Source organism: Rattus rattus, chromosome 15 (assembly GCF_011064425.1).
Source record: "Rattus rattus isolate New Zealand chromosome 15, Rrattus_CSIRO_v1, whole genome shotgun sequence".
NCBI lineage: Eukaryota > Metazoa > Chordata > Mammalia > Rodentia > Muridae > Rattus > Rattus rattus.
Genome location: NC_046168.1, coordinates 1,100,000 through 1,125,813, shown reverse-complemented (window position 1 = coordinate 1,125,813; position 25,814 = coordinate 1,100,000). Strand labels below are relative to the sequence as shown.

Genomic DNA, 25,814 nt, shown 5'->3' with positions numbered 1-25,814 from the left:
TATTAGGTTGTAATATACCTGTAGTCTCAATAAACAAGAGGCAGAGTCAGGAAGATTGCAAATTGGAGGCTACTCTGACGATGTAGTTGAGACCCTGATTCAAAGTTGAAGAAGGCAACAAAACAGAGACTTAAATGTCCCTTACAAACTATATAACTTTGGTAAATTTCTCAACTTCTGTGACTTACTCTCAATTTTTAAAATGACAATATAATACTAATAATACTGTACAGCAACATCTCCATAATATAGTCTAAGGGAGTAAATTATAGGTAGGAAAATATTACAATTCCAATGCATATTGTTCAAAAAAAAAACCAAAAACCTTCTAAAAGTATTTATCTATCAAAAAGCAAGCTTACAAATAAAGACTGAATGATTAAAAGAGCAGTGCAGGAAAGTAGAACAAGGAGCAAAAAGAGCAGTGGAAATACAAAATGAAATGAGCTTAGAATCTTATAGAACTCTTACAGTCAGTCAAATATTTAATCAAAATTTTTAGAAAATACAAGAGAGAAATTATAGCAAACTAAAATGAATTTTTTCTGAATTGAAAATCTCAACATTGGCAGGATATATCCTTGTGAAATGGTTAAAGAAATTGTCACAGCTATGGTATTATCAAACTATCGAGGATAAGTTTTCCAATGTTTCCAGAATGAATGGGAAAAACTTGCAAAAATGAGATAGGCTTTACAATGGAATTGTTTTTGTGAAAATAATTCTACACAATTAAGAAAAGTAAGAGTGCTTTTTAACATTGAGGAAGAAAATTTCAATTTATACTTTTATACCCAGTTAAACTATCAATCAAATGAAAAGATTGCTTCACTATGTAAAGTGTCAAAAGTTGTTTTTTGCCTCCTAAGAACCTCTGCATCTATTTTAATGAAAATTTCTGTCAATCAAGAAAGAAAGTAAACTCAGAAATGATACTGGGTCCTGTAAAAGGTGGGAAATGTGGAAAAAGTATTAAAGCATGACTGCTATAAGGTAAGCAGTCTAAAAGAAGACCCATGAATGAAAATTCCCTAATACATAAACACAATTAATTTGTATCTCATATATTTGAATATTTGAAGGCAAGAAGTTAATATTCAAGTAGAATATCATGTAAAAAACAGTAGTGAGACCAGAGTGTACAGCTCAAGGTAGCTCACTGCTTTGTTTGATCATTTAACCTGGAAAGGGAGGTGCAGAAAAATCACTAGCGGTAAATAGAAATTAATTTAAATCTAAAACAGCAACTATTAGCTCTGGGAAAACTGTTTCCAAGAAAGAAAATGTAACCATACTGCACTACTAAGTACATACATAGGGAACCTGTACAGGTGGACATTATATTAGTTTTACTTTAGGATGGTACTCATCTAGGAGGCTTTGAGTTTGAGCCTAGAAACCTACAGAAACAATACTGATAACATTTTAAGATAATTTTACAAAAAACCTAAGATATGGGAAATGTGTACCTTTTGAATGTGGGTCTATTAAAGTGAAGTAAGAACTGCAGAAAATGGGTAGCACATAGAAGTTGACTGTAAAGATGAGGCAGTTTAAACACATCATCTGGAAGTAGATCAAATTTGAAGAACAACTGTGTAGAAAGGGACTGGAGATAAAATTTATTTTCTCTGTAACCTTTAATTTATTTCAATTTTTAAATTTGACAGTTTTAAAGTTTCAATATAACATGAAAATTATATTTCTGACAGCCCATCAACATTGCCACACAAAATTTAAATGTTCTCAAATTTGTTGATTTTCGTGCACACTATAGCATTGTATTATCATTATATGACAATATCTGTTGCATATGTCACCAAGAATGAACATAAAAATTTGCTCTTGTTTGGTGGTGGTGACACACAAGTTTAAGCCCAACATTCTGGCAGCAGGGGAAGGTAGTTTGAGTTTGTGGTCAGCCTGGTCTGCAGAACTAATTCCAGGGCAGCCAGGTTTACATAGAGAAACCTTGTTTTGAAAAAAAGAAAAGGAAAGAAAAAGAAAAAAGAGAAATAACTCTCAAGGCAATAAAATAGCCATATTAAGAAAGCAGCATGGGATACCTGCTTGGAAAGGGAAGGGAACCAGTGGGACAACAAGGGTTAGGAATGAATAAGCCCAAAGCATGACACCATGTGTGCAGAAGTCATTAATCAGCAAGCTGGCACAAAAATTATCAGAACACTCAAAATCACAAACATGTCAAGGGTGGAAGGGAAGTAATACGTGTTGTGAGGAGATTAATCAAGAGGTTATAATAAACGGAATGCATGACACAGATGCATGAAACTGCCATAAACGAAGTCAGTGAAAGTTAGAAGAATATACAGCTTTAAAAAGTGAGTATAAAGCATGCCTGGCTCCAATGGTGGAGCATTTGCTTATCATGCAAAAGGCTTGGTTAATGCTTAGCAACAGAAGAAAACAAAACAATAACAACAAAACCCCAAACCTCAGTTTTCTTCAATGAGAAATAAAACCAAATTATCATGCACTGTGAAAGAATTGAAAAAAAAAACCCTCAAATTTAAAGTGGCAATACTCCACTAAAAAGAAAGAAAACAAAGACATAAAAAAAAAAAACCAAACAAAAAACTCAAGCATGAAACAACCACTAAAGTACTAAAGTAACATGGAAGTTGAAAACGAAATTAGTTTTGCTGTGTAGCAACTACTGTACAACTAAATTAATATTCATATGGCTGTATTTTATGATAAATGCAATAAAACGTTGCTCAAAATTAAATTAGAAAGTTCAAAATGTGGGCTTTTCATCACTATTGTCCTGGGGACCATAAGCATGAACTTGAGGGTAAATTGGCTTCAAGAACTTGAAATCACTGGTACCAGAGGAGCCTCCCATCAGACACACCTCATATTGGTAGCTCTGGGACAGGGTTCCTGTACCGCTGACGTCCACCAGGTGGTCCGGAAAGTGACCCTCCGGCACAGAGCAGCCACCCAGAGAGGCCGCCCTGGCCCTCCTGCACAGCCTCACCCCCACGAACAGCAGCACAGACAAGAGGAAGAGAGAAGACACAGATGCCAAGGCTATGACCAGGTACAGCGTGAGCACATCCTCTTCCCCTTCAGTGGGGTTGCGCGACACATCAGGCAGAGGCAGGTAGGGCTGAGAGAAACCATCCACCAGCAGCACCTGTAGTGTGACGCTGGCAGAGCGTGGAGGATCCCCATTGTCCTTGACCAGCAGCAGCAGCCTGTGCTTAGGTACATCGCGTTCACTCAATAGCCTGGTGGTGCGCACCTCGCCATTGTGCGCCCACACACTGAATAGCCCAGGCTCCGTGGCCTTGAGCAGCTGGAATGACAGCCAGGCATTCTGGCCAGAGTCTCGATCCACAGCCACCACCTTGGTGACCAGGTAGCCTGGCTCTGCGGTCCTGGGCAGCAGCTCTGTGTAGGGCGCTGAGGCATTCTGCAGCGGGTAGAGCACGAAAGGCTCATTGTCATTGTCGTCCAGAACCACCACCCGCACCAGAGCTTGGCTGTTGAGCGCCGGCGAGCCTCCGTCTGTGGCACCCACGCGGAACTCGAAGGCCTGAAGGGCTTCGTAGTCTAATGCCCTGAGCGCGAACAACTGCCCATTGTCAGCATTGATGGAAATGAGCGAGTCGAGGGCCAGCTGCGGGTCGTGGGGCGGCAGCAGCGAGTAGGTGATGTGGGCATTGGAGCCTGAGTCTGAGTCTGTGGCACTGATGGTGCCTATGTGCAGAGCGGGGCTGTTGTTCTCACGGACAAACATGGTGTAGGAGGTTTGGGTGAAGGCGGGGGCGTTGTCGTTGATGTCAGACACCTGCACTGTTATGGTGTGCTGGGTTGTGAGCTTGGGTGTGCCCAGGTCCGAGACAGTGATGGTGATGTTGTACACAGCTCTGCTCTCTCTGTCCAGTGCTCCTTCTGTCATTAGGATGTAATAATTGTCTACGGAGGGTTTTAGAAGGAAAGGCAGATTTTCTTGAATGTAGCAAACCATTTTTCCATTCTCTCCAGAGTCTCTGTCGTTAATCCTAAAAACTGCCAGTACGGTTTCAGGAGAGTTCTCAACAACTTCGTTGACAAGTGATGACATGATCAGTTCAGGAGGATTGTCATTAATGTCTAAAACCCGAATCAAAACCGTACATCTCGCCGAAAGTCCCCCACCATCAACTGCTTGTACATTTAACTTATAGGACTTTATGAACTCATAGTCAAGCAAGGCTCTGAGTGTGATTTCTCCAGAGAAAGGATTGATTTGGAAGGTTGCTCGAATATCTTCAGAAGCATCAAAAAACGAATAGGATATTTCTGCATTGACTCCAGAGTCTCTATCTTCTCCAGTGACTTTAATGACAACAAGACCTACTGGACTGTTTTCTGGAACCTGGCTTTCATAAAGTTCTTGGGGAAACTGTGGGGCATTATCATTGATGTCCAAGACCGCAATATGTATAGTGGCTGTTCCAGACCTCGGCGGAGACCCGCCATCAAGTGCTGTGAGTGTTAAACTGAACTCTGGCTGCTCCTCCCAATCCAGAGCTTTGTCTAGCACAAGCTCTGGATATATCATCCCATCATCGCTGTCATGAATGGTAATATGAAAAAAAGAGTTGGGACTGATGGTGTAGTTTTGGATGCCGTTCTGCCCACTATCTGAGTCTTGTGCTCTTTCTAATCGAAATGCTGTCCCCACAGCTGTGTTTTCTGGTATTTTTAAAATCATCTTTTTGTCCTGGAATATTGGTGAGTGATCATTTATATCCAGAATTCTCAGCTCAGCCCGGTAAATCTGAAAGGGGTTATCCATTAAAATTTGGAAATACAGCATGCAGGGCTCTATGGAGCCGCACAGCTTCTCCCGGTCCAGTTTCTCATTTGTGAGCAAATCTCCAGTGTGAGAATCCAGAAGCAAGTGCTGTTCGTTATCATCAGAAATCACCCTCGTTCTCTTTGCAGCCAGCGCTTCCACGCCTAGCCCCAGATCCTCTGCTAGATTCACCACAAATGACCCCCTTTCTGTTTCCTCCATCACTGAATAACGTCCAAACTGAGAACCTGCCAAACACAGTCCCCCAAACAGGAAGAGAAATACCACTTGCCTTTGTCTGGGGAAGCCTGATCTTCTGGCTGCCATTGCTTCTTCTTTTCTTACTACAGGTCTCAGCCACAGCTTCCAGCAGTCGTACACCTCAGAAGTTCCACCTGACTGGAAGGATCTAGGATATATTTTTCCTTGTTCAATCGTCAGGAACCTCAGCTTTCCCCCACCCACAGCGGTCAGGATTTTGTTCCTTTTTTTTTTTTTTTGACTTCTAGCTCAGCCTCTTTTTATTTTCCCTTGCATTTCTTTAGCCTGCAGCGCCACCATGTGGTACCAACAGATTTAAAATGTCTGTATCCAGTTTTTGTGTCCATACATACATCCTTATGAAATCTTTCCTGTAGCATGTTATTTGGTCTCTCGTTTCTCCTTTTGTTTGATTTTTGAAAATAAGGTTGCCATAGACACCCATTCATACTGGTTCTTCACAGCCTCACGGGTGGGGAAGTTACAATTTTAACCGTCGAATAAAAGGTTTGTAGAAGTAATTTTGTTTTAATGCTGCATTGAACTCCATGCTAATTTTATTTCATTTCTGTCACCCGGGTCATGCAAACGAAGGGGAAAATGTGAGCATACCTTCTGATGACACATTTTGTAGTTCTGGAAACAGGGGTACAGGAACACAGGGAATGTGCAAAAGAAATTTGTCTTACACATTTCTCAGAACACTTATTCCAGCTCTAACACATTCCTTAAACACAAGCACCACTTTGCAGCCATAACTGAGCAATCAAGCTGCCCATCTCTGTGCCCAGTATCTCCATGAGTGTGACTTATACACCCACTCTGTTTATTATGTAAATAGCATAGCTTCTGGCTTTATAAAACTCCACCTTTCCTTCTATATGTGACCAATTTGGACAGGAACTGTCCCTTATCTCTGGTTGGAAAATCATTCAGTCACTACTATTTATTCAATCAAATAATGTCTAAATGAACTGTAAGGAGGACAAGAAGTAGCCTTTAGCACCTACCATTTGAAAAATCACACTATTTCATTTTTCTTATGCTTTGAAATTTCTGTTGCTTTCCTTTTATTTGTCTTCTTAAAAGAGTCTTCATCTACAGAGCTAAAGAAAAGCCTTACCTTTGTTTAAATGTCCCTCTTAATAAAACATAATATGATCTATTTATTGTGCCTTAAATACAGACCAGAACTATGACAAACTACTGCACATCTTAACATTGTGAAAGCAAAGATATACTGATAAAATGTCCTCCTCAAATTGTTTTATTCAAAGGCCTACAACATTCTAATTTTCCCACTATAAGCAAGTGACATAGATTAAACCTTAGAATGTGTGTAGGAAAATGATTAGAGAGCCCAAATACCATCTCTGTTGCATAGAAAAATCATACAACCTACTTGAAGATAAATATACACTGTTTACTCAAAAGACTGTGGCTGGATTGTAAGACGTCGAAAATTCAATGCCTATCTCCTAGTTTTCATGAAGAATTAAAAGAAAAATTGAAATACTTCTATTTGATGCCTTAGAATGCCAAAATTGCCTTGATTCTCAAAAATTTAGACACATCTACACGATCTCAATATCTTACAATACTACTCTTATTTTTAGGTTAACTAGATACTTGTATTACTTATGACAGAAATAGATTTTTAAATCAAGACATATAAACAAGGAAACAAAACTGTAAAATATTAGCACAGCTTAAGACAACAATTATATATAATAAAATCAAAAGTGGCAATTCAATGAGACTGTCAGTACAGAAAGGAAATACAGAAATACCAACTATTATATATGTAAATAATGCGCAATACAGCATTTTCGTAATTCAAGAAGTCTACAAACAGAACACTTACATAAAACAGGGAGAGAGAGTGAGGAAGAAAAACAAAGCGGTAGAAAAGTTTTAGTGAACACATAAACTGCTGATAAACCCTTTTTGTTTTCTGAGACCTCATGGAAAATTCTGTGCGACAAGTACAAGTAAAGCCAAGCTTGTAGCTTTAGACATGAGCCTGAAAAAAGATGGGTAAAGTGAACATTAAAATCGTTGCTAGCTAGTTACATGTGAACAGACTTTAGTTAATCAACAAGATGATATTTGGAATCAAATATCTGTAAAGTAGTTTTCTATTAATGATGAAACCCAAAACTATTCTGGAGTGTGGAATTTCCCTCTATTTCCTTCCCAGAGCACTGGTGCAGAGAGCTAGGCAGAACTGGCTTTAAGAAGTTAAATTCGCTGGTCCCAGAAGAATCCCCCATCAGACATACATCATACTGGTAGCTCTGGGACAGGGTCCCCATACCTCTGACATCCACCAGCTGGCCAGGAAAGTGGCCCTCAGGCACAGAATAGGCACTCAGAGAGGCTGCCCTGGCCCTCCTGCAGAGCCTCACCCCCACGAACAGCAGCACAGACAAGAGGAAGAGAGAAGACACAGATGCCAAAGCTATGACCAGGTAGAGTGTTAGCGCATCTTCTTCTTGTGCAGGGTCGTGCGCCACCTCTGGCAGAGGCAGGTAGGGCTGAGAGAAGGCATCCACCACTAGCACGTGCAGCATAACACTGGCAGAGCGCGGAGGATCTCCATTGTCCTTGACCACCAGCAGCAGCTTGTGCTTGGGTGCATCGCGCTCGCTCAGCAGCCTGGAGGTGCGTACCTCGCCATTGTGCGCCCATACATTGAACAGCCCCGGCTCGGTGGCCTTGAGCAGCTGGAATGACAGCCAGGCATTCTGGCCAGAGTCGCGGTCCACAGCTACCACCTTGGTAACCAGGTATCCAGGCTCTGCCGCCCTGGGCAGCAGCTCAGTGAAGGGCGCAGAGGCGTTCTGCAGTGGGTAGAGCACGAAGGGCGCATTGTCATTGTCGTCCAGCACCACCACGCGCACCAGAGCCTGGCTGCTGAGCGCGGGAAAGCCTCCGTCTGTGGCACCCACATGGAACTCGAAGCCTTGCAGAGCCTCATAGTCTAGCGCCCTGAGCGCGAACAGCTGCCCATTGTCAGCATTGATGGAGATGAGGGAGTCGAGGGCCAGCTGTGGGTCTTGGGGCGGTAGCAGCGAGTAGGTGATGTGGGCATTGGAGCCTGAGTCTGAGTCTGTGGCACTGATGGTGCCTATGTGCAGGGCGGGGCTGTTGTTCTCGCGGACAAACATGGTGTAGGAGGTTTGGGTGAAGGAGGGGGCATTGTCGTTGATGTCTGCCACCTGCACTGTTATGGTGTGCTGGGTGGTGAGCCTGGGTGTGCCCAGGTCAGTGACTGTGATGGTGATGTTCAATTGCTCTCTTTCTTCCCTGTCAAGTGCTCCCTTGGTTAGTAAAGTGTAAAAGTTCTTTCCTGAAGATTTTAGAAGAAAGGGCAGGTTTTCCTGGATGGATGCAATCACTTTTCCGTTGTTCCCAGAGTCAGGATCTCTAACACTGAAAACAGCCACTACCCCATCGGGGGAATTTTCTGGGACTGGGTTGGTTAGCGCAGATAGCATCACTTCTGGGGCATTGTCATTCACGTCCACCACCTGCAGTAACAGAGTGCATTTTCCTGAGAGACCTCCCCCGTCCGTGGCCTTGATATCCACTTCATATGAAGGAATAGTTTCAAAATCCACCTCTTTTCGTAGGCGAATTTCCCCCGTTACAGGGTTTACCTCGAATGTTTTGCTAATATCTTCTGAAGGTTGCGAAAGTGCATACAAGACTTTCCCATAGTCTCCACTGTCTAAGTCATTGGCTGAGACTGTGAGTACCAGAGAGCCGGTGGGGCTGTTCTCGGGAATTTGCACTTGGTATGTTGGCTGCTGAAACTCGGGTGCATTATCGTTGGTGTCCACTACTTCAATGAGGACCTGTGCTGTCCCAGACCGGGGAGGAGAGCCACCATCCAAAGCTGTCAGCGTTAACCTCAGCTCAGGTTCCTCCTCTCGATCCAGTTCTTTCTCCAGCACCAGCTCTGGGTACTTCCTGCCATCACTGCGGTTGCGGGTTACAACCAGGAAATGAGAGTTTGAGCTGAGCCTATAGGTCTGGATATTGTTGATATCTACGTCTGAGTCCAGAGCATTGTTTAAAGGGAATGTATTTCCCCGAGCACTGTTTTCTGGTATCCTCAGTATCATTTCTCTTTCACTGAACACTGGAGAATAGTCGTTTATGTCCGTCACCCTCAGTTCAGCCTGAAATACCTCTAAAGGGTTTTCCATTAACACTTGGAAATGCAGAACACAAGGCTCAATGGGGCCACATAGCTCCTCTCGGTCCAGTCTCTCATTTATGAGCAAATCTCCAGATTGAACGTTGAGCTGCAAATGCTCTTTGTTTTCCTGGGAAATGATCCGAGCCCTCCGACTGGATATCTCTGCCAGCTCCACCCCCAGATCTTTCCCAAGATTTGCCACAAAGGAGCCCCTCTCTGTTTCTTCCTCTATGAAATAGGGACCCAGTTCTGCCCCTGCCCCAGACACACTCAGCAAAACAAAGAAAGCCAGGACTTGCCTTTGTCTCAGATTGCGCATCCATGCAGCCTCCATGGCTCTTTCCTCAGCTTCGCAGTAGCTTCGCAAATGCCCAGGATCCTGGCAGCACAATCTCACAGTCCAGAACGTCACAATCAAGCCTCCCAATAGAATATTTAAGGTTTCACACTCGCCTGTGCTTTGGCTGAAAAAGGCACACCTTTTGCTTCTAGGCGGTGAGAAACTGGCCCCGACAGGGGAATTACAGAAGCAATTTCTATGCTCTGTCTTCTTAACCTGCAGCGCCACCGTGCGGTCTCATGGAGCCTTACATTTTCAGATTTTAAAGCAAAATTCTCCAAGACGTGGACTAAACTATGTAACATGGCTAACTGGCTTCTTTTTCTAAGTTGCTTTCATGCGTATGGACAAAACACTGAGGTGTTGTATGAAAATAAGAACAAAAATAAATTATCACTCATGGTGTTGAGTAGGTAATGCTGCCTATGTGTCAATAACCAAATTAGATAGAATTTTCAACATTTAACCTGAGAACACAAACCGAGGGGTAAAAAATATCTCAAAAATAAAATCGGGATAGTTTTGCACGCACATATTTTTCACCATATACACTACAGAGTAACAAATGAGTAGACAGTGTGAAATTTCAACTGGCGAATTCTACCCAACATAGACATGATTTATTAAAGTACGAGTGGATTGTTTCTTCTCTTCAACATGCAAGGGGGAGAAATGTAGGTTTTCCCAATGTTCAATTTCCAGAAACTTACTTCACAAATAGACATGTATAGACCTGGATTGATCCTTATATTTGGCATGAATAATGTCCGTGTTTTGGGATATAACATATCCATTGGGATATAATATATCCATTTAAAAGTATACGGTTTAGAGCCTTTTGCTATATAAACAATGTGATGTGCCCATCATCCAGGTCAGCATATATCTTACACCAAAGAAGAACCTTGCATCCTTTAACTCTTATTTTCCCTTTCCCCTATGCAGAGCCTACAAGAGTGATCAGTCTCTTTTTCTGGTGTCTACAGACTTCTCTATTATGAGCTTCCATGACTAGAGTGACAGAATATACGGACTTCCACGGTTAGCTTTCTTCCCTCAGCCTGACAATCCTATGGCTCATCACATTCTAGCATGTGTCATTTTACTACTTCTTCTGGTTGATGCAGGCTCATATTTATTTGGACATTTAGAATATTTCTACCTTTTGCTCTTCTGAATATTTTTTCTATGAAGATTTATGTACATATTTTATGTGAACATATTTTTATTTCTCTAGGAGTTGAATTGCTTACTGTATGATAGCTCTATGTTTGCCCACTCGAAAATCTGGCAGTCTGTCTGTCTTAAAAAAATGGCTGCAGCATTTTATACTTCGTCAGCTGTGTGTCATGGTTTCAGTATTATGACATCCTCCCCAAATCTGATTTTTTTGGTTCCAGCCATCCTAGTAGGCTTGAGTGTCTTGTTGTGATGTTGCTTTGTGTTTCCCTGATGAGGGTTGTTGTATCTTTTGTGTGTGTGTGTGTGTGTGTGTGTGTGTGTGTGTGTGTGCGTGTGTGCATATTAGCCACCGGTATATCTTGTTTGGAAAATATCTATTCTGGTTTTTGCTTATTTTTAACTGAATCGTTCATCTTTTAATAACTTAGTTGTGAGAGTTTGAAGAATAGATTTAGATTTTAAAATCTATTTTAAAACAGTTTAGATTCTATATTGAATTTGGATTGAAATTGGATCATCTTTGTATTTTTGTTTATTTGTTTATATAATTTGAATTGAGTTGGAGTGGAAATCTGCTGTGGGCAGAACAGAGAGTTCAGTGGTAGAGCACAGTTAGCTCTATGTATGTATGTGTGTATGTATATATGTATGTATGTATGTATGTATGTGTGAAGCTTGGGGTGTGAACTCGAGTAGCACGCAGACACTGATGCCCTTTTCAATTCATAGTTTTTGGTAATGGCTCTACAAGTTTGTTAATTGGATTCCTTAAGTCAATGAGGCCTAAACTCTTGCTATAATAATTTCTATGTGCCTCCACTTGACAGTAGGTGGTGTTGATAGGCAGAATAATAGTCACTCAAATATGCCATAGAATCTCTAATTATATTATCTAATCAGCAAGAAAAACCATTGCAAACTTGATTAACTTAAAGATTCTTTGAATAGGAGATTATCCTTCATTGTCTAAGTAGGACATCTATCAAATCTGGATAAAGGACCTTTATTCAAAGAACATTTTCAGCCGGGGTCAGAGGGAGATGGTTATAGAAGCAATGCTCAGGGCTGTGAAGTTGAAGGGCAGTGCACCATGTGATGTGGGCAGCATCTAGATGATGGAAAAGACGAAACAGGTTCTATAAGGTCTCTGGAACACAATGTGTCCCCACAGACTTCTGGTGTTAGCTCAATTAGACACTTTTTAGGCTTTTTATTTTCAAAACTATGAGATAACACACTTTATTGTTTTAAGAAATTTCTTGTGAATTTTCTGACAGCAATAGAAAAACAAAATAGGACATAAATATGGATTGTTGTGTTAAAACACCAAAGACTAATAGCTTCTATATGAATAGTATTATTATTTTAGGTGCTAAAGAATTTCTCATTGAGTTCTGCTGAGTCATTTTTTTAAAAGCCAGGTATGGCTCTCTGATGTTTTATAGCATTATTTAAATGAAGGCATCAATGGGCATTGTTTTGCCAAAGATATAAGGTTAACTGTAACATAAGTAATTTGAAACATCAATTTCTACAGAATTTTAAGAATCTCTCAGTTATTTAAATTTGAAAATTCATCCAGAACATTGTTTTGTAATTTCTTTAAAATTAGTTTTTAGCTAAACTTCTAGAAAGCAATTTCTTTCAAACACACACACAATGCTGAAATGAGCATAAAATATTCAATTTAATAATGGGCTCACTGTATATAAAGTATATAATAAGTAAGAGTTTAAAGATAATGACTGATGAGACAGATACAAAGTTCAATAAACACAATCACAGAGTAATTGTGCTGCTCACATAGGACAGCTTGCTTCTGCAATAATGCATGTGACTCACTGAGTACACACGGGAATGTAATCAGGCTGATTTCTTCGTCATGAAGAGCAGTTGTATTGTGACCCAATTTTAATTAGCTCGTTGATTTTTGTGAGCATTTTGTTTTTTTTCCTAAGCAGTGTGGTCACTGCTATAGAAAGAAATACAAACTATGAACTAACGATCACATTTACACATGGTCATTTTATTCATGGAATGGGACGAATGGGTTTATCTCCACAGGAAAATAATGCTACCAGGGTATGCCTGCCAGTCTAGCATATTACTAAGCACTGGGTCATTAGAATCAGGTAGCTTGGATTGTATCTTAGACTTTTCCTTTTGTTGCCCAGAATCACGACCAGTTAGTCAATGTTTCCACAGAGCTCTCTGGCTAGTCTAGATAATTAAGCAACGAAGGTAGACATCAACTTCTGACCTCAACATACAGAGGCACCAGGGCATCTGCAAGCACGCATGTACCAACAGACATGCATACACAACACATACAAACACACAAATAGATTCCATAGCATAAGAACTGACCATAATATAAAAACTAATATAATGGCACAGTACTTCCTTTATTTCTGAATTTAAAAAAAAAAAGGTTTAGAAATTGGCAACACAGGGACTAATATGTCAACTCCTGAGTTGCTAGGGACCATCTCTGCTACTTTAGCCCATCACTCCTATCCAGAGCCAACATGGGTATTTGTGTGTTCATCCTACCATGAACATCCCAGGAAGAACATAGTGTGAACAAAGGGCGAAATCCCTTTTCAGTTGAGACATTTCCATTTACAAGTGTTCTTGGGAGTTTGTGGTGGTAGATCAGAGATACAGTCCTTACTTGGCATGCATGGGCCCCCAAGTTTATCCTCAACTGAAGAGCTGTGCAAGGTACCACATTTTACACCGCACCATAAGCTAGCCATATGCCCTGCTCTATTTGCCAAAGAAAGACAGTGAAAGTGTATTCTTTTAACTAAGCACACGACTGGCAAGAAACAAATGTGGAATGATAGAAAGAAGGAAAAAATAAATATTGGCTGATGCAGTTTCTCTGACTGACAGATATTTAACAGAAGTGAAAACTCAGTGTTACTGCCATGCTCTTTCAACTTACCAGGTAAATAAAGGACAGCTTTCTGAAACCTCAACACCAACCAAAAACAAGCAAGCAAGCAAGCAAACAAACAAACAAGTAGAAAGCAGTTTAAAATAGTGATACGAAAACTAGCAGGCTAATGAGGAGCCATGTGGCTATGAAAGGCTTTAAAAAAACCATCAACAAAGACAGTTAGTCCAGAGGAAGCCAAACAAAACAAAAGGCAGACCCCCCCAGCACACCCTTCTTTATCCTATCTGATTAGACCTCATTGTGTTTGAGCATTGCTATGTAGTGTGTATTCAGTGGTTAACAAAGAGCGAGAGAACACATACTGAATTGCATCTGATTGGGTTAAACTGATTTCCCATTTTTTTTCTCTTGTACATTCCCAAGCCACCTCAGAACAAAGATTTATACATTAGTGACAAATTAGAAAAACAGGATTAGAACATTTCATCTTGCAGTCTGGAGAAAAGCTGAGATACTGTTCTAAAACCATGGACAGAATATCCTGAAGACAAGTTTTAAGCATTCTTTAAAAGTTCACATAATGGGTAAAGCAAGAAAGGTAGTTTCAGTTTATGACAAAATCTATTACACGTGATGGAAAGCAGTTATTTTAACTGAATACCATTCCCCAGTCATTCCTAGAGTTGGGATTTTCTCCCATTTCTGGTCGAAGAGAATGGTCTTGAAAATTAGGCAAAATTGGTTTCAGAAATTTGAACTCACCAGTCCCAGTGTCTCCTGTAAGACACACCTCATATTGGTAGCTCTGAGACAGGGTCCCTGCGCCACTGACATCCACCAGGTGGCCAGGAAAGTGGCCCTCAGGCACAGAGCAGACACCAAGAGAGACCTCCCTGGCTCTTCTGCACATCCTTACCCCTATAAACAGCAGCACAGACACTAGGAAGAGCAAAGACACAGAGGCCAAGGCAATGACCAGGTACAATGTGAGCTCACTGTCCTCTTGTGCAGGATCACGCTCTACCTCTGGCAGAGGCAGGTACGGCTGAGAGAAGCTATCCACCAGCACTACATGCAGCGTGACTGTGGAAGAGCGTGGAGGCTCTCCATTGTCCTTGACCACGAGCAGCAGCCTGTGCTTGGACACATCACGCTCGCTCAGCAGCCTGGTGGTGCGCACCTCGCCATTGTGTGCCCACACGCTGAACAGCCCGGGCTCTGTGGCCTTGAGCAGCTGGAATGACAGCCAGGCATTCTGGCCAGAGTCGCGATCCACAGCTACCACCTTGGTGACCAGGTATCCGGGCTCTGCTGCCCTGGGCAGCAGCTCTGTGTAGGGCGCTGAGGCATTTTGCAGCGGGTAGAGCACGAAGGGTGTATTGTCATTATCGTCCAGCACCACCACGCGCACCAGAGCCTGGTTACTGAGCGCGGGAGAGCCTTGGTCTGTGGCGTCCACTTGGAACTCAAAGACCTGCAGCGCCTCATAGTCCAGCGCCCGGAGTGCGAACAGCTGCCCATTGTCAGCATTGATGGAGATGAGTGAGTTGAGGGACAGCTGTGGGTCTTGGGGAGGCAGCAGTGAGTAGGTGATGTGGGCATTGGAGCCCGAGTCTGAGTCTGTGGCACTGATGGTGCCTATGTGCAGGGCGGGGCTGTCGTTCTCACGGACGAACATGGTGTAGGAGGTTTGGGTGAAGATGGGGGCATTGTCGTTGACATCAGAAACCTGCACGGTGAAGTTGACTTGTGTCTTCAGGATGGGATTCCCCATGTCTGCAACAGTGATGGTGATGTTGTATTCTGCTACAGCCTCTCTGTCCAGCGGTTTTTGTGATAATAGGGTATAAAAGTTCTCCCCAGAAGGCTTTAGAAAGAAGGGCAGATCATCCTGAATGGAACAACTTATTTTCCCATTTTCTCCTGAATCTAGATCAGAAACACTAAAAACTGCCACCATAGTTTCCGGTAAATTCTCAAGGATGGAATTGGTAAATGCAGACAGGGTAATCTCTGGAGCGTGATCATTCACATCCACGACTTGGGTCAGAATCGTGCACTTTCCAGAAAAGGTCCCAGCGTCTCTTGCTTCAATATTGATCTCATAGGACTGAGTCTTTTCAAAATCAAGGTGTTCTTTCAATCGCACTTCCCCTGTCAAGGGGTGGATTGAAAATGTTTTGCTAATATCATTTGAAACCTGGAAAAGTGAATAGGAGATCTCTCCGTTGACTCCAATGTCCTTATCTGTAGCAGAGACAGTAATGATCAGAAAGCCGATTGGACTATCCTCAGGGATCTGCACCCTATAAAAAAGCTGCTCAAATTGAGGAGCATTATCGTTGATGTCCAGGACTTCAACGTGGACTTCCGTGGTTCCAGACCTAGGTGGGGAGCCACCATCCTGAGCTGTGAGGGTTAACCTAAGCTCAGCCTCCTCCTCTCTATCCAGTACTCGGTCTAGTATCAGTTCAGGGTATTTCTTGCCATCACTGCGTTTCCGAGTAAGCACTCGAAAATAGGAATTGGAACTGACCAGATAGCTGTCAATACCGTTTTGGCCCACATCCATGTCCTGAGCGTTCTTCAGAGGAAATGTAGCTCCAGGAAGACTGCTTTCTGATATCTTTAGTGTGATTTCTTTGTCCAGGAATTCTGGAGAGTGGTCATTTATATCTGTGACTTCTAGCTCAGCTTGAAAAATATCCAAGGGATTGTCTAGCAACACTTGGAAGCTTAGCAGGCATGGCTCTGTGTGCCCACACAGTTCTTCCCTGTCCACTTTCTCATTTAACAGCAAATCCCCTGTCTCCTGATCCAACTGCAAATCTAGTTTGTTGCCTTTAGAAATGACCTTAGCTCCTCTCCTGGAGATTTCCAGCTGCCCAAGACCTAGGTCTTTTATTAAATTGGTTACAAAGGACCTACCCTCCTTTTCCTCCACCACAGAATAGCGTCTCAGTTCCCCTGCAGTCTTTAGAGAGAAGCCTAAAAGGAGAAAGGAAAAAAGAACTTGCCTTTGTCTGCAAATGAGCTTCCTGCTGGCCTCCATTGTTCTTGGTGGTACAGCGTCCAGGAGGATGTTTCAGCCGAACTATAAACTCCCCTGATGTCTGGCACTGTAGTTATCTCACTAGATTCCTGAGAATTCTTTCAGTCCTTTTCTGAGGGCTGAGACCTCCTTTCAGAAGCATCCGGTCCAGGCTCCTCTGGGCTTCCGGGGCTTCTGCAGTTTTTTCCCCCTATTACTGGATCCACCGCTGCCTTCTAGGTTTTACTTCCTTATCCTGCAGCGCCCCCTTGTGTTCTCACAGTATCGTAACATTTTGTGTGATAAAAATGGATGTAAAAACCTAAAGCTACCTTTATCTGGCAGTGGGCAAGACAAAAGTCACACTACCTCTCTCATTGCTGTGCCTTCTTGTGCAGACAACTGCCTGAAGGCCACACAAGTGAAATGTCATTGCTGGAGAGTTTTTTTAATAATGCTTATGGAGTTGGGGCAAAAGATACACATTTAAATAGCAACCTGGAAGGAAGAATATATGCAAGAAATACATACACATGTACATCTGTATGTTTCTAGTAACAGAAGATTTGGAAATTTATATACTTTTAGTGTGATGAACCACAGAAGGAGTAGCTGTGAATCTTGGGCAAATTAGTTAACCTCTTTGCCTTAGATTCCTCATCTCCAGATGAGATAATAGTGCCTAGGTCCTAGAACTGTTTTGAAACCCCTCCACCCATTTTACATATGAGAAAAAGGAGTTTCTGGAGAGAGAGAAACCAAAAATATACGGAAATTTGATGTTAAGAACTTCTTATTTCTTCCCCCTTCTTCTCCCCATCTCCTCCCTTGGATCCTCAGAGAGGTAGCCTTGGCTATCATAGAACTCTTTTGTAGACCAGGCTGCTTTCAAATTCACAGAGATTCCCCCTGTATCTGCCTCCCAAGTGCTGGGATTAAAGGTGTGTTTTACCATGCACACCACTCAACTTTTGTAGACCCTAAGGTTTAAGTTAAGTGAGAGCTTTAATAGTAGTTGGGTAATAAATCCCCCAAGGAGGGATAGTCAGTTTATAAGGAAATAAAACTACAAGCTAAGAGGAGCATTGCTAGTTCTGAACACAGGAGAGGCTGATGAGCAATGTGAGTATGCCACATGATATCTAGCAAGAGAAAACAGCATAATGTTGTTGCCAAGTCACCTGTCTGGAAATGGACAGAACAAGGGACCTCCCACATGTCAAGCCAGAAAAACAAACAGAAACAGTTAGAAGATGCTCTGCCAGTTAATAACTGTGGATCTGTGAACTTCTACTTGGTCATTATTGAGATACCTCTGCTCATTGACTTCCGAAATAAAGAAGGCAATAGGCTGATGCCTGTAGTGGCAGCACATTGAAAGTCTGGAGCAGGAAGATCAAAAGTTCAAGGCTACCCTGAACATGGACACAAAAAGACCATGTCCCAAAAAGTGATGAAATTATGTATGATGCATTACTAAAGAAACTTAAAAATCTACATAATATGACCTCTCAAAATGTAGGATATATATATATGTATATATATATATATGTAATTCCAGTAGTCACAAAACATAATTATAAATGAAAAATTTAGACAATGGAAAACAAGTTTAGATCATCTCTACCAAGATTTGTTGTTTAATAGATTGTAATTCAACAAATACTTAAAAAAACAAAGAGAAATTAAATTAAATTGGATATATCACACAACACGTGCATTTCATACTTTAAAGAAAAGGTTCTTGAGAATAATAATGGTATTCTTTTTTTGTCCTAAATTAGTTAACTTCAAGATGTTAGATGTTAACATTACATCATTCTTTACACAACAAGGGCATAGTTTAAACTAGGACTTCGTCTATGGGCAGAAGGGTATAGTTTTTAATCTATTTCTCTCCCTGTGCTTTCAGTTAGATAGTTAGGGGCAATTGAATTTAGGAACTTAAATTCACTTGTTATCGCTGACCCTCCAGTAAGACACACCTCATACTGGTAGTTGTGGGACAGGGTTCCTGCACCGCCGACATCCACCACGTGGCCAGGAAAGTGTTCCTCAGGCACAAAGCAGACACCTAGAGAGGCCGCCCTGGCCCTCCTGCAGAGTCTCACTCCAATGAACAGCAGCACAGACACCAGGAAGAGAGAAGACACAGACGCCAAGGCAATGACCAGGTAGAGTGTCAGCGCATCTTCTTCTTGTGCAGGGTCGTGCGCCACCTCTGGCAGAGGCAGGTAGGGCTGAGAGAAGCCATCCACCAGCAACACATGCAGGGTGACACTGGCAGAGCGTGGAGGTTCTCCATTGTCCTTGACTACCAGCAGCAGCTTGTGCTTGGGCACATCGCGCTCGCCTAGCATCCTGGTGGTGCGCACCTCGCCATTGTGCGACCACACACTAAACAACCCGGGTTCTGTAGCCTTAAGCAATTGGAATGACAGCCAGGCATTCTGGCCAGAATCTCGGTCAACTGCCACCACCTTGGTGACCAGGTATCCAGGCTCAGCTGCCCTGGGCAACAGCTCTGTGCAGGGTGTAGAGGCGTTCTGCAGCGGGTAGAGCACGAAGGGCGCATTGTCATTGTCGTCCAGCACCACTACACGCACCAGAGCCTGGCTACTGAGCGCGGGAGAGCCTTGGTCTTCTGCGCCCACGTGGAATTCAAAGGCTTGTAGGTCCTCAAAGTCTAGCGCCCTAATAGCAAACAGCTGCCCGTTGTCAGCATTGATGGAGATGAGCGAGTCGAGGGCCAGCTGCGGGTCGTGGGGCGGCAGCAGTGAGTAGGTGATGTGGGCATTGGAGCCTGAGTCTGAGTCCGTGGCACTGATGGTGCCTATGTGCAGGGCGGGGCTGTTGTTCTCACGGACAAACATGGTGTAGGAGGTTTGGGTGAAGGTGGGGGCGTTGTCGTTGATGTCAGAAACCTGCACTGTTATGGTGTGCTGAGTTGTGAGCCTGGGTGTGCCCAGGTCGGAGACTGTGATGGTGATGTTGTATTCAGTGTAGGCTTCTCTATCTAAAGGCTTCTCTGTTTCCAGAGTATAGAAGTTCTCCACAGATGGCTTCAGGACGAAAGGGAGATCGTGTGCAACAGAGCACATGGTTTTCCCATTGTTCCCTGAATCTCTGTCTCTAATTCTAAAAACAGCAACAACCGTCTCTGGTGAATTTTCAGGAATTGGGCTATTAAGTGACGACAAGAGAAACTCAGGTGGGTTATCATTTACGTCCATTACCTCTACAACCACAGTACATTTCCCAGAAAGTCCACCACCATCTCTGGCCTGAATAGTTATCGAATAAGTTTGAATTGCCTCGTAATTGAGTTCGCGTTTAAGATAAAGATTGCCAGATGTAGAATTGATATGAAACGTTTGGAGAATTCTTTCAGTGGCATAAGAAAATGTGTAGGTTATTTGACCATTACTTCCTGTGTCTAAGTCCCTAGCAGACACAGCGACAACCAAGGAGCCAACCGGGGTGTCTTCAGGTGACTGAACTTTGTAAAGTGACTGCACAAATTGAGGGGAGTTGTCATTTATGTCCAACACTAAGATTTGCACTAAGGCTGTCCCAGATCTAGGTGGAGAGCCACCATCCAAGGCTGTGAGAGTTAAAGTGAATTCTGGTATTTCTTCTCGGTCCAGCATTTTATCCAGTACCAGTTCAGGAAAGATAGTCCCCTCCCCGCCATCATTCACGTGAATGTGGAAATAATCATTGGGGCTTATGGTGTAGTTACTCAGGCTGTTCGTTCCCACATCGGAATCCTGTGCCCTCTCTAAGAAAAACGTCGCCCCTGGCATGGTACTTTCTGATATTTTCAAGTGTATTTCTTTGTCTAGAAATACTGGAGAATTATCATTTATATCTTTGACATGTAATGCAGCACGATAAATCTGAAATGGTCTTTCCAACAGCAACTGGAAAGTCAGCACACAGGGCTCTGTGGGGCCGCACAGTTCCTCTCGGTCCAGCTTCTCATTAAGAATTAGCTCTCCAGTAAGAGGACTGAGCAGTAAAAACCGTGTGTTCTGGTCTGAAACAATTCTAGCTTCCCGGGCTGACAGTTCCCCCAGCCCCAACCCCAAATCCTTTGCTAGATTGGCTAAGAAAGTGCCTCTCTCAGTTTCCTCTGCCACAGAGTACTGAAGCTGTTCGGCGCTAGCCCAGGACGCTCCAAGAAATACATAAAGAAACAGCACTTGCCTTTTCTTCACAGCTTGCTCCAATCTGGACTCCATTCTTTCCAAGACTTTCAAAATAAAACCCAAAATTCCTTCCATTTGGCTTCAAACAGCTCCCTGGAATACCTGCAGCTGGAATCCTTAGGAATGACTGGACACTAGCAATTCCTGTGAAAAGAGAGAGGTGCCTTCCGCCCGGGCTTGCTACCGCTAGCTAGCTATATCATTTCCTATGGCTTTGTCTGGAATATCCTTTGTGCATCCCTCCCCCTTCCCGTTCCTTCCCTTTCCTCTCTTTAGCCTGCAGCGCCACCTTGCGTTTTGCGAGTGCTATTCTCTTTCTCAAGAATAGAACAGACATTTTATCTCGGATTAAAAGCATTCCGCACAAGGGTTTACATTTAACTCGGATTCCCTACCAAAATTTAAGACAATCTGGAAACCTCTTGCTTCAAAAGTTGATAGTAAAGACTATAAAAGAGAATCAAGCCTCCACCAAAAAGTCAAATATTGTGTTATTTCTAAGTCACTTAACAATAATAATACAAAACTAGGTTTTTTTCTTCAGTTTCTTGTGAATGGACAATTCTTCCACTTTAAAAGTCTTCACTCTTCTATAAGACTTCATGCTCCATAATTTTCACACTTAAACAGCTCTAAGTACTATATATTGGTATTAATGGCCAAGATCTCTAATACCCAGTGAATGCTCTAGTATTGCCAGCAAAAGTAGGTCAGACTTGTATTTGTGGATGTGCTTCTATATTTCATCTTTATGTTTTTTTCCATCAAGAATGCTTTCTTTTATTTTACAAAAATGTTTTTTAACATTTGTTTAAATCATCCACGAGCTATTTAGCTTATTAATTCTTGAGTTTTTAATATAAATTAAACTTATCCATGATGAATTGATTTCGATGCACAAGTAGACTTAATATGTCAATCTGCTTTTAGATTTCTCTTTATGTTTATGTTTAACTTAAATGGTTTGGGTAGCTGGTTGCCATCATAGCCTCATAGGATGGAGAGGAAGCCTCCCATCTTCTTTTACAGAACAGGACAGATGGAGTATATTGTTTTCTTCTACATGCTTAATTTTCCTTTTAGATTTCCCAAATCTGGTGCTTTCATTAGTTGTAGATCTTCATCTTGTCCTGGGCTATAAGTCTGCTCAGAATTCTTTAAGAACCTTTTATTTAATGAAAGCTATTTTCTACTTTCCAAATTTTTTTGCATTATTTATGTTTTCCTATTATTGTCAGTGATGTCTCCTATTCTATCTACCTCCTGCTTGGAATGAGACTTGTAAGAACTGCAGGTTATTGACAGTTTTAACATCTGTGCTTTTCCCAAATAAAATGTAACCTTTATCTCAATACAACAACAACAAACCCGTGAACACCAAAAGACATAAAATACAACGAGCCTGCCTTTCTCTCACCTTCTCTGTTTTTCAGTTACTGTCTCTGTCACTGATTTTTAAAATATGTCAGCCTCAGACATTATCAACTGGGTCCTTTGTAAGCAGGGTTACATTTGAAGTCCTTTATGTCTCTTTTCATTTGCAATATGTTAGGAAAATTGTTGTGTAATAATTATGCTTCCCACCCTCATTTTTGACATTAATAATTGCCTTGCTTTTTCATTTTCTTTATCAATAATAGTTATCCATATCTTTTCATGATTCCAGTTATCTCCCAATACAATTCAACACATTACTGTGTCTTTCAAGATACTAGTTCCCCTTTCAATGGCATGGTTGGTTTCTACATCAGCTCTCACATGGCTCTGCTGTCACATGGCTCTGCTGTCACATGGCTTGGCTGTCACATGGCTCAGATGTCACATGGCTGTCACATGGCTGTCACACAACTGTCACATGGCTGTCATCTTGGAACTTCTCATTATTGCCATCTATGGGATTCTCTGACTTTTATTCTAGTTAAATTTCCAAGTTGTAGAATATTTTTGTACTTTCTGTTTTTCTGTTTACTCATTGTCTTTAAGAAATAACACCAGTTCCTGTGACTGAAAAGATGATGCAGTGTCATGGGACTCACGGGTAAGTATTCTGCAGTATGCCAATCCCTCTTGTCACAAAGATTCAGACTAGAGCCCTGTTGTTTGCTCTGCTCGAGACATGGTTGTCATTCTGAAGTCATCACACAGATATTTGTTTCACGTTTCCCCTATTTTCTATGTTCCCTTTTTTGTTTTTTTTTCTGTCTGGGTTGCTTTTTTTGTTTCATAGGCATCATACTACAGTTTCTAGAAAAGGATTATGAAAGGTAAGTTTTGTTACAATCTTTGAAAATTTATTTTTGAGTGCATGTGGTGTTTGTATTTATATGCACTTGTGCACATGGATAGATGATCTCTCTCTCTCTCTCTCTCTCTCTCTGTGTGTGTGTGTGTGTGTGTGTGTGTGTGTGTGTGCATGCACACGCGTGCATGTGTGCATGTGTCTGGTTGGTACAAGAATCCTCATTGATTTTCTTTTTAATTTATTTTTCTCTCATATATTACACCCAACCTCACCCCAGTTTCCCCTTTCTTCTCTCCTCCCAGTCCCTTACCCTCACATCTCCTCTCTCCCAGATGCACTGTTCCTTTCTCTTTAGAAAAGGGCAGGACTCGAAGGGATATCAATAGAACATGACATTTCAAGTAATAATAAGATGGGGCACATTCCCTTACATTAAGGTTGGACGAGACAACCCAGTTGGAGGAAAAGGGTTTCAAAGCAGGCAAAGAAGTCAGAGACAGTGCTCTCTCCCACTGTTAGTAGTAACCCCACAAGAACACCAAGCTATACAACCATAACAGGTAAGCAGAAGACCTAGGTCAGACCCATACAGGCCCCTTGATGGTTGTTTCAGTCTTTTTAAGTCCCTAGGAGCCCTGCTTAGCTGGTTTTGTGGGCCATTTTCATGTATTACTTTTTAAAGATTTCTTTATTTTAAGGATATGTAGATGTGCTTGAGTGTATGTATGTACAGGAGCTTGTGAGGGTGATCATAAGAGAAGGACAGAGCCCCCCCGGGACTGTAGTTACAAGGTTTTCTGAGCCACTATATAGGTGCTGTGAACTAAACCTGAGTCCTCTGTGAGAGCAGTTAGTGCTCTTAACTACTGAACCAATCTCTTCAGCCACTTCCCTTAACTATTTTGAGACAGGCTCTACCAGCGAGAGGCTTACTGCTTACTGCTTCGGTGAGAACTGGGACTCTTAACTCAGGTCCTCCTGCTTGCCCAGCAGGCATTTTACTGACTCAGCCATCTCCTTAGTCTCTTTGTTGCTATCTGTTTTGTTTGTTGTTTTGAGACAAGGACTCAGTATTTAGCTGAGGCAGACCTTGAACTCACAGAGAACCATGTGTCTCTGCCTCTGCAGAGTGCTAGGATTAAAGACCTGTACCACTATGCTTTGTTGTTGCTGCTCTTGTTGTGATCTTAAATATATTAAAATATCTTCATTTTCCCAGTAAACTAGGTTAGTACTGTGACTATAATGTTTTTAGGTTAAAATAATTTTCCTTCAGAATTTTGGTCAATGAGCTACTTGAACCACTGTAGTTGCTATGAAATAGGAAACTAATCATTTTCTTATCATCAATATACGACATATATTTTACTTAATGCTGTAGGATTTTATCATTATTCCAACCATTTAGAAATTAAATAGTCTGGTGTTCTTGGCCTGAGTTTATATTTCATCCATTGTAATGGAGAAGTGATGGACTACTTAACCTAGAAGGCCAGTTTCATTCAGATTGTACTTTCGGTTATTCCACCAAGTCCTCTATTTCACTGATTACTCCCTTTGTTCTTTTGCAGAATTCTTTTAATTTCATTGTTGCACTTCAGTATGACTTCTCTCATTTTCCTATTTTATTTTTTATTGCCAATAAAACGCATTTTTCAATATTTTCCGAGGGATATATTTGGTTTTCTTGAAAGAGGTTCTCACTATGTTGTGCTGTCTGGCATAGAACTCTGTGTGTAGACCAAGACTAACTTTGAATTCCACAGATCCACCAACCTGTGTTTCCTAAGTGCTGAAACTAAAGTTCTATGCCAGCACACCTGGCTTTTCTTGAAGTATCTTCTTAACTTTACTCTTAAACCCCTCTATTTTGATTTTCATTTATTGTGTTCATGTTTTCCAAGAGCTCTTCCATTGTTATTGGTTAAACACAATGACTTTCTTCCCTCTCATGATAATAATAGGATTTGCTTCCAAATGTTTCTCTTTGCAAATGGTCTAGCTTTTCTCAAGAGGTCTTTTGCATTGTTTTTTTATTGGATATTTTATGTATTTACCCTCTCCTGTCCCCCTCCCCCTCATCCTGCTTCTATGAAAATTCTCCCACTCCCACCCAACCACTCCCACCTCAAAACCCTCGCATTCCTCTACAATGGGGAAACGAGCCTTCAAAGGACCTCAAGGGTTTCTCCTCCTATTGATGCCAGAAAATGTCATCTTCTGCTACATATATGCTGAGAGCCATGCACTCCTCCATGTGTACTCACTGGTTGGGAGTTTAGTCCCTGGGAGTTCTGGGAGGTGGGTCTGGTGGGTGGATATTGTTGTTCTTCCTCTGGGGTTACAAACCCCTTCAGCTCCTTCAGTCCTTTCTCTAACTCATCCATTGGGGTCCCTGTATCCCATGGTAAGCTGCAAGCATCCTCATATGTATCACCAGGGTTCTGAAAGAGCCTTTCAGGAGACAATCAGGTTCCTGTCAGCAAGCACTTCTTGGCATCAGCAATAGTGACTGGGTTTGATGGCGCATATGAGATGGATTCCCAGTTTGAGCAGTCTCTGGATGACCTTTCTTCAGTTCCTGCTCCACTCTTTGATCCTGTATTACTTTCCGTGAGTATGTTT

General features: G+C 42.0%; 2 protein-coding genes across 4 annotated transcripts; both read right to left on the bottom strand.

Moving 5' to 3' along the window:
- Nucleotides 1-647: 647 nt before the first annotated feature.
- On the bottom strand, nt 648-5,304 carry LOC116884867 (protocadherin beta-18). The gene has a single exon (XM_032886106.1). The coding sequence runs from the start codon at nt 5,135-5,137 to the stop codon at nt 2,759-2,761; it is 2,379 nt and encodes a 792-aa protein (XP_032741997.1). The 5' UTR covers nt 5,138-5,304; the 3' UTR covers nt 648-2,758.
- Nucleotides 5,305-6,325: 1,021 nt separating this feature from the next.
- LOC116884868 (protocadherin beta-16-like) lies at nt 6,326-21,165 on the bottom strand. 3 transcript variants are annotated; one of them, XM_032886109.1, is made up of 2 exons: nt 16,074-18,619; nt 6,326-8,931 (listed from the first exon to the last, which is right to left on the bottom strand). In XM_032886109.1, the coding sequence occupies exons 1-2, from the start codon at nt 16,755-16,757 to the stop codon at nt 7,213-7,215; spliced, it is 2,403 nt and encodes an 800-aa protein (XP_032742000.1). In that variant the 5' UTR covers nt 16,758-18,619; the 3' UTR covers nt 6,326-7,212. The 3 variants fall into 3 exon arrangements, with proteins under 3 accessions (XP_032742000.1, XP_032741998.1, XP_032741999.1); XM_032886108.1 differs by lacking the exon at nt 6,326-8,931 and adding an exon at nt 20,783-21,165 and having other exon boundaries at nt 13,812-16,559; XM_032886107.1 differs by lacking the exon at nt 16,074-18,619 and having other exon boundaries at nt 6,326-9,847.
- Between the last annotated feature and the right edge of the window lie 4,649 nt (nt 21,166-25,814).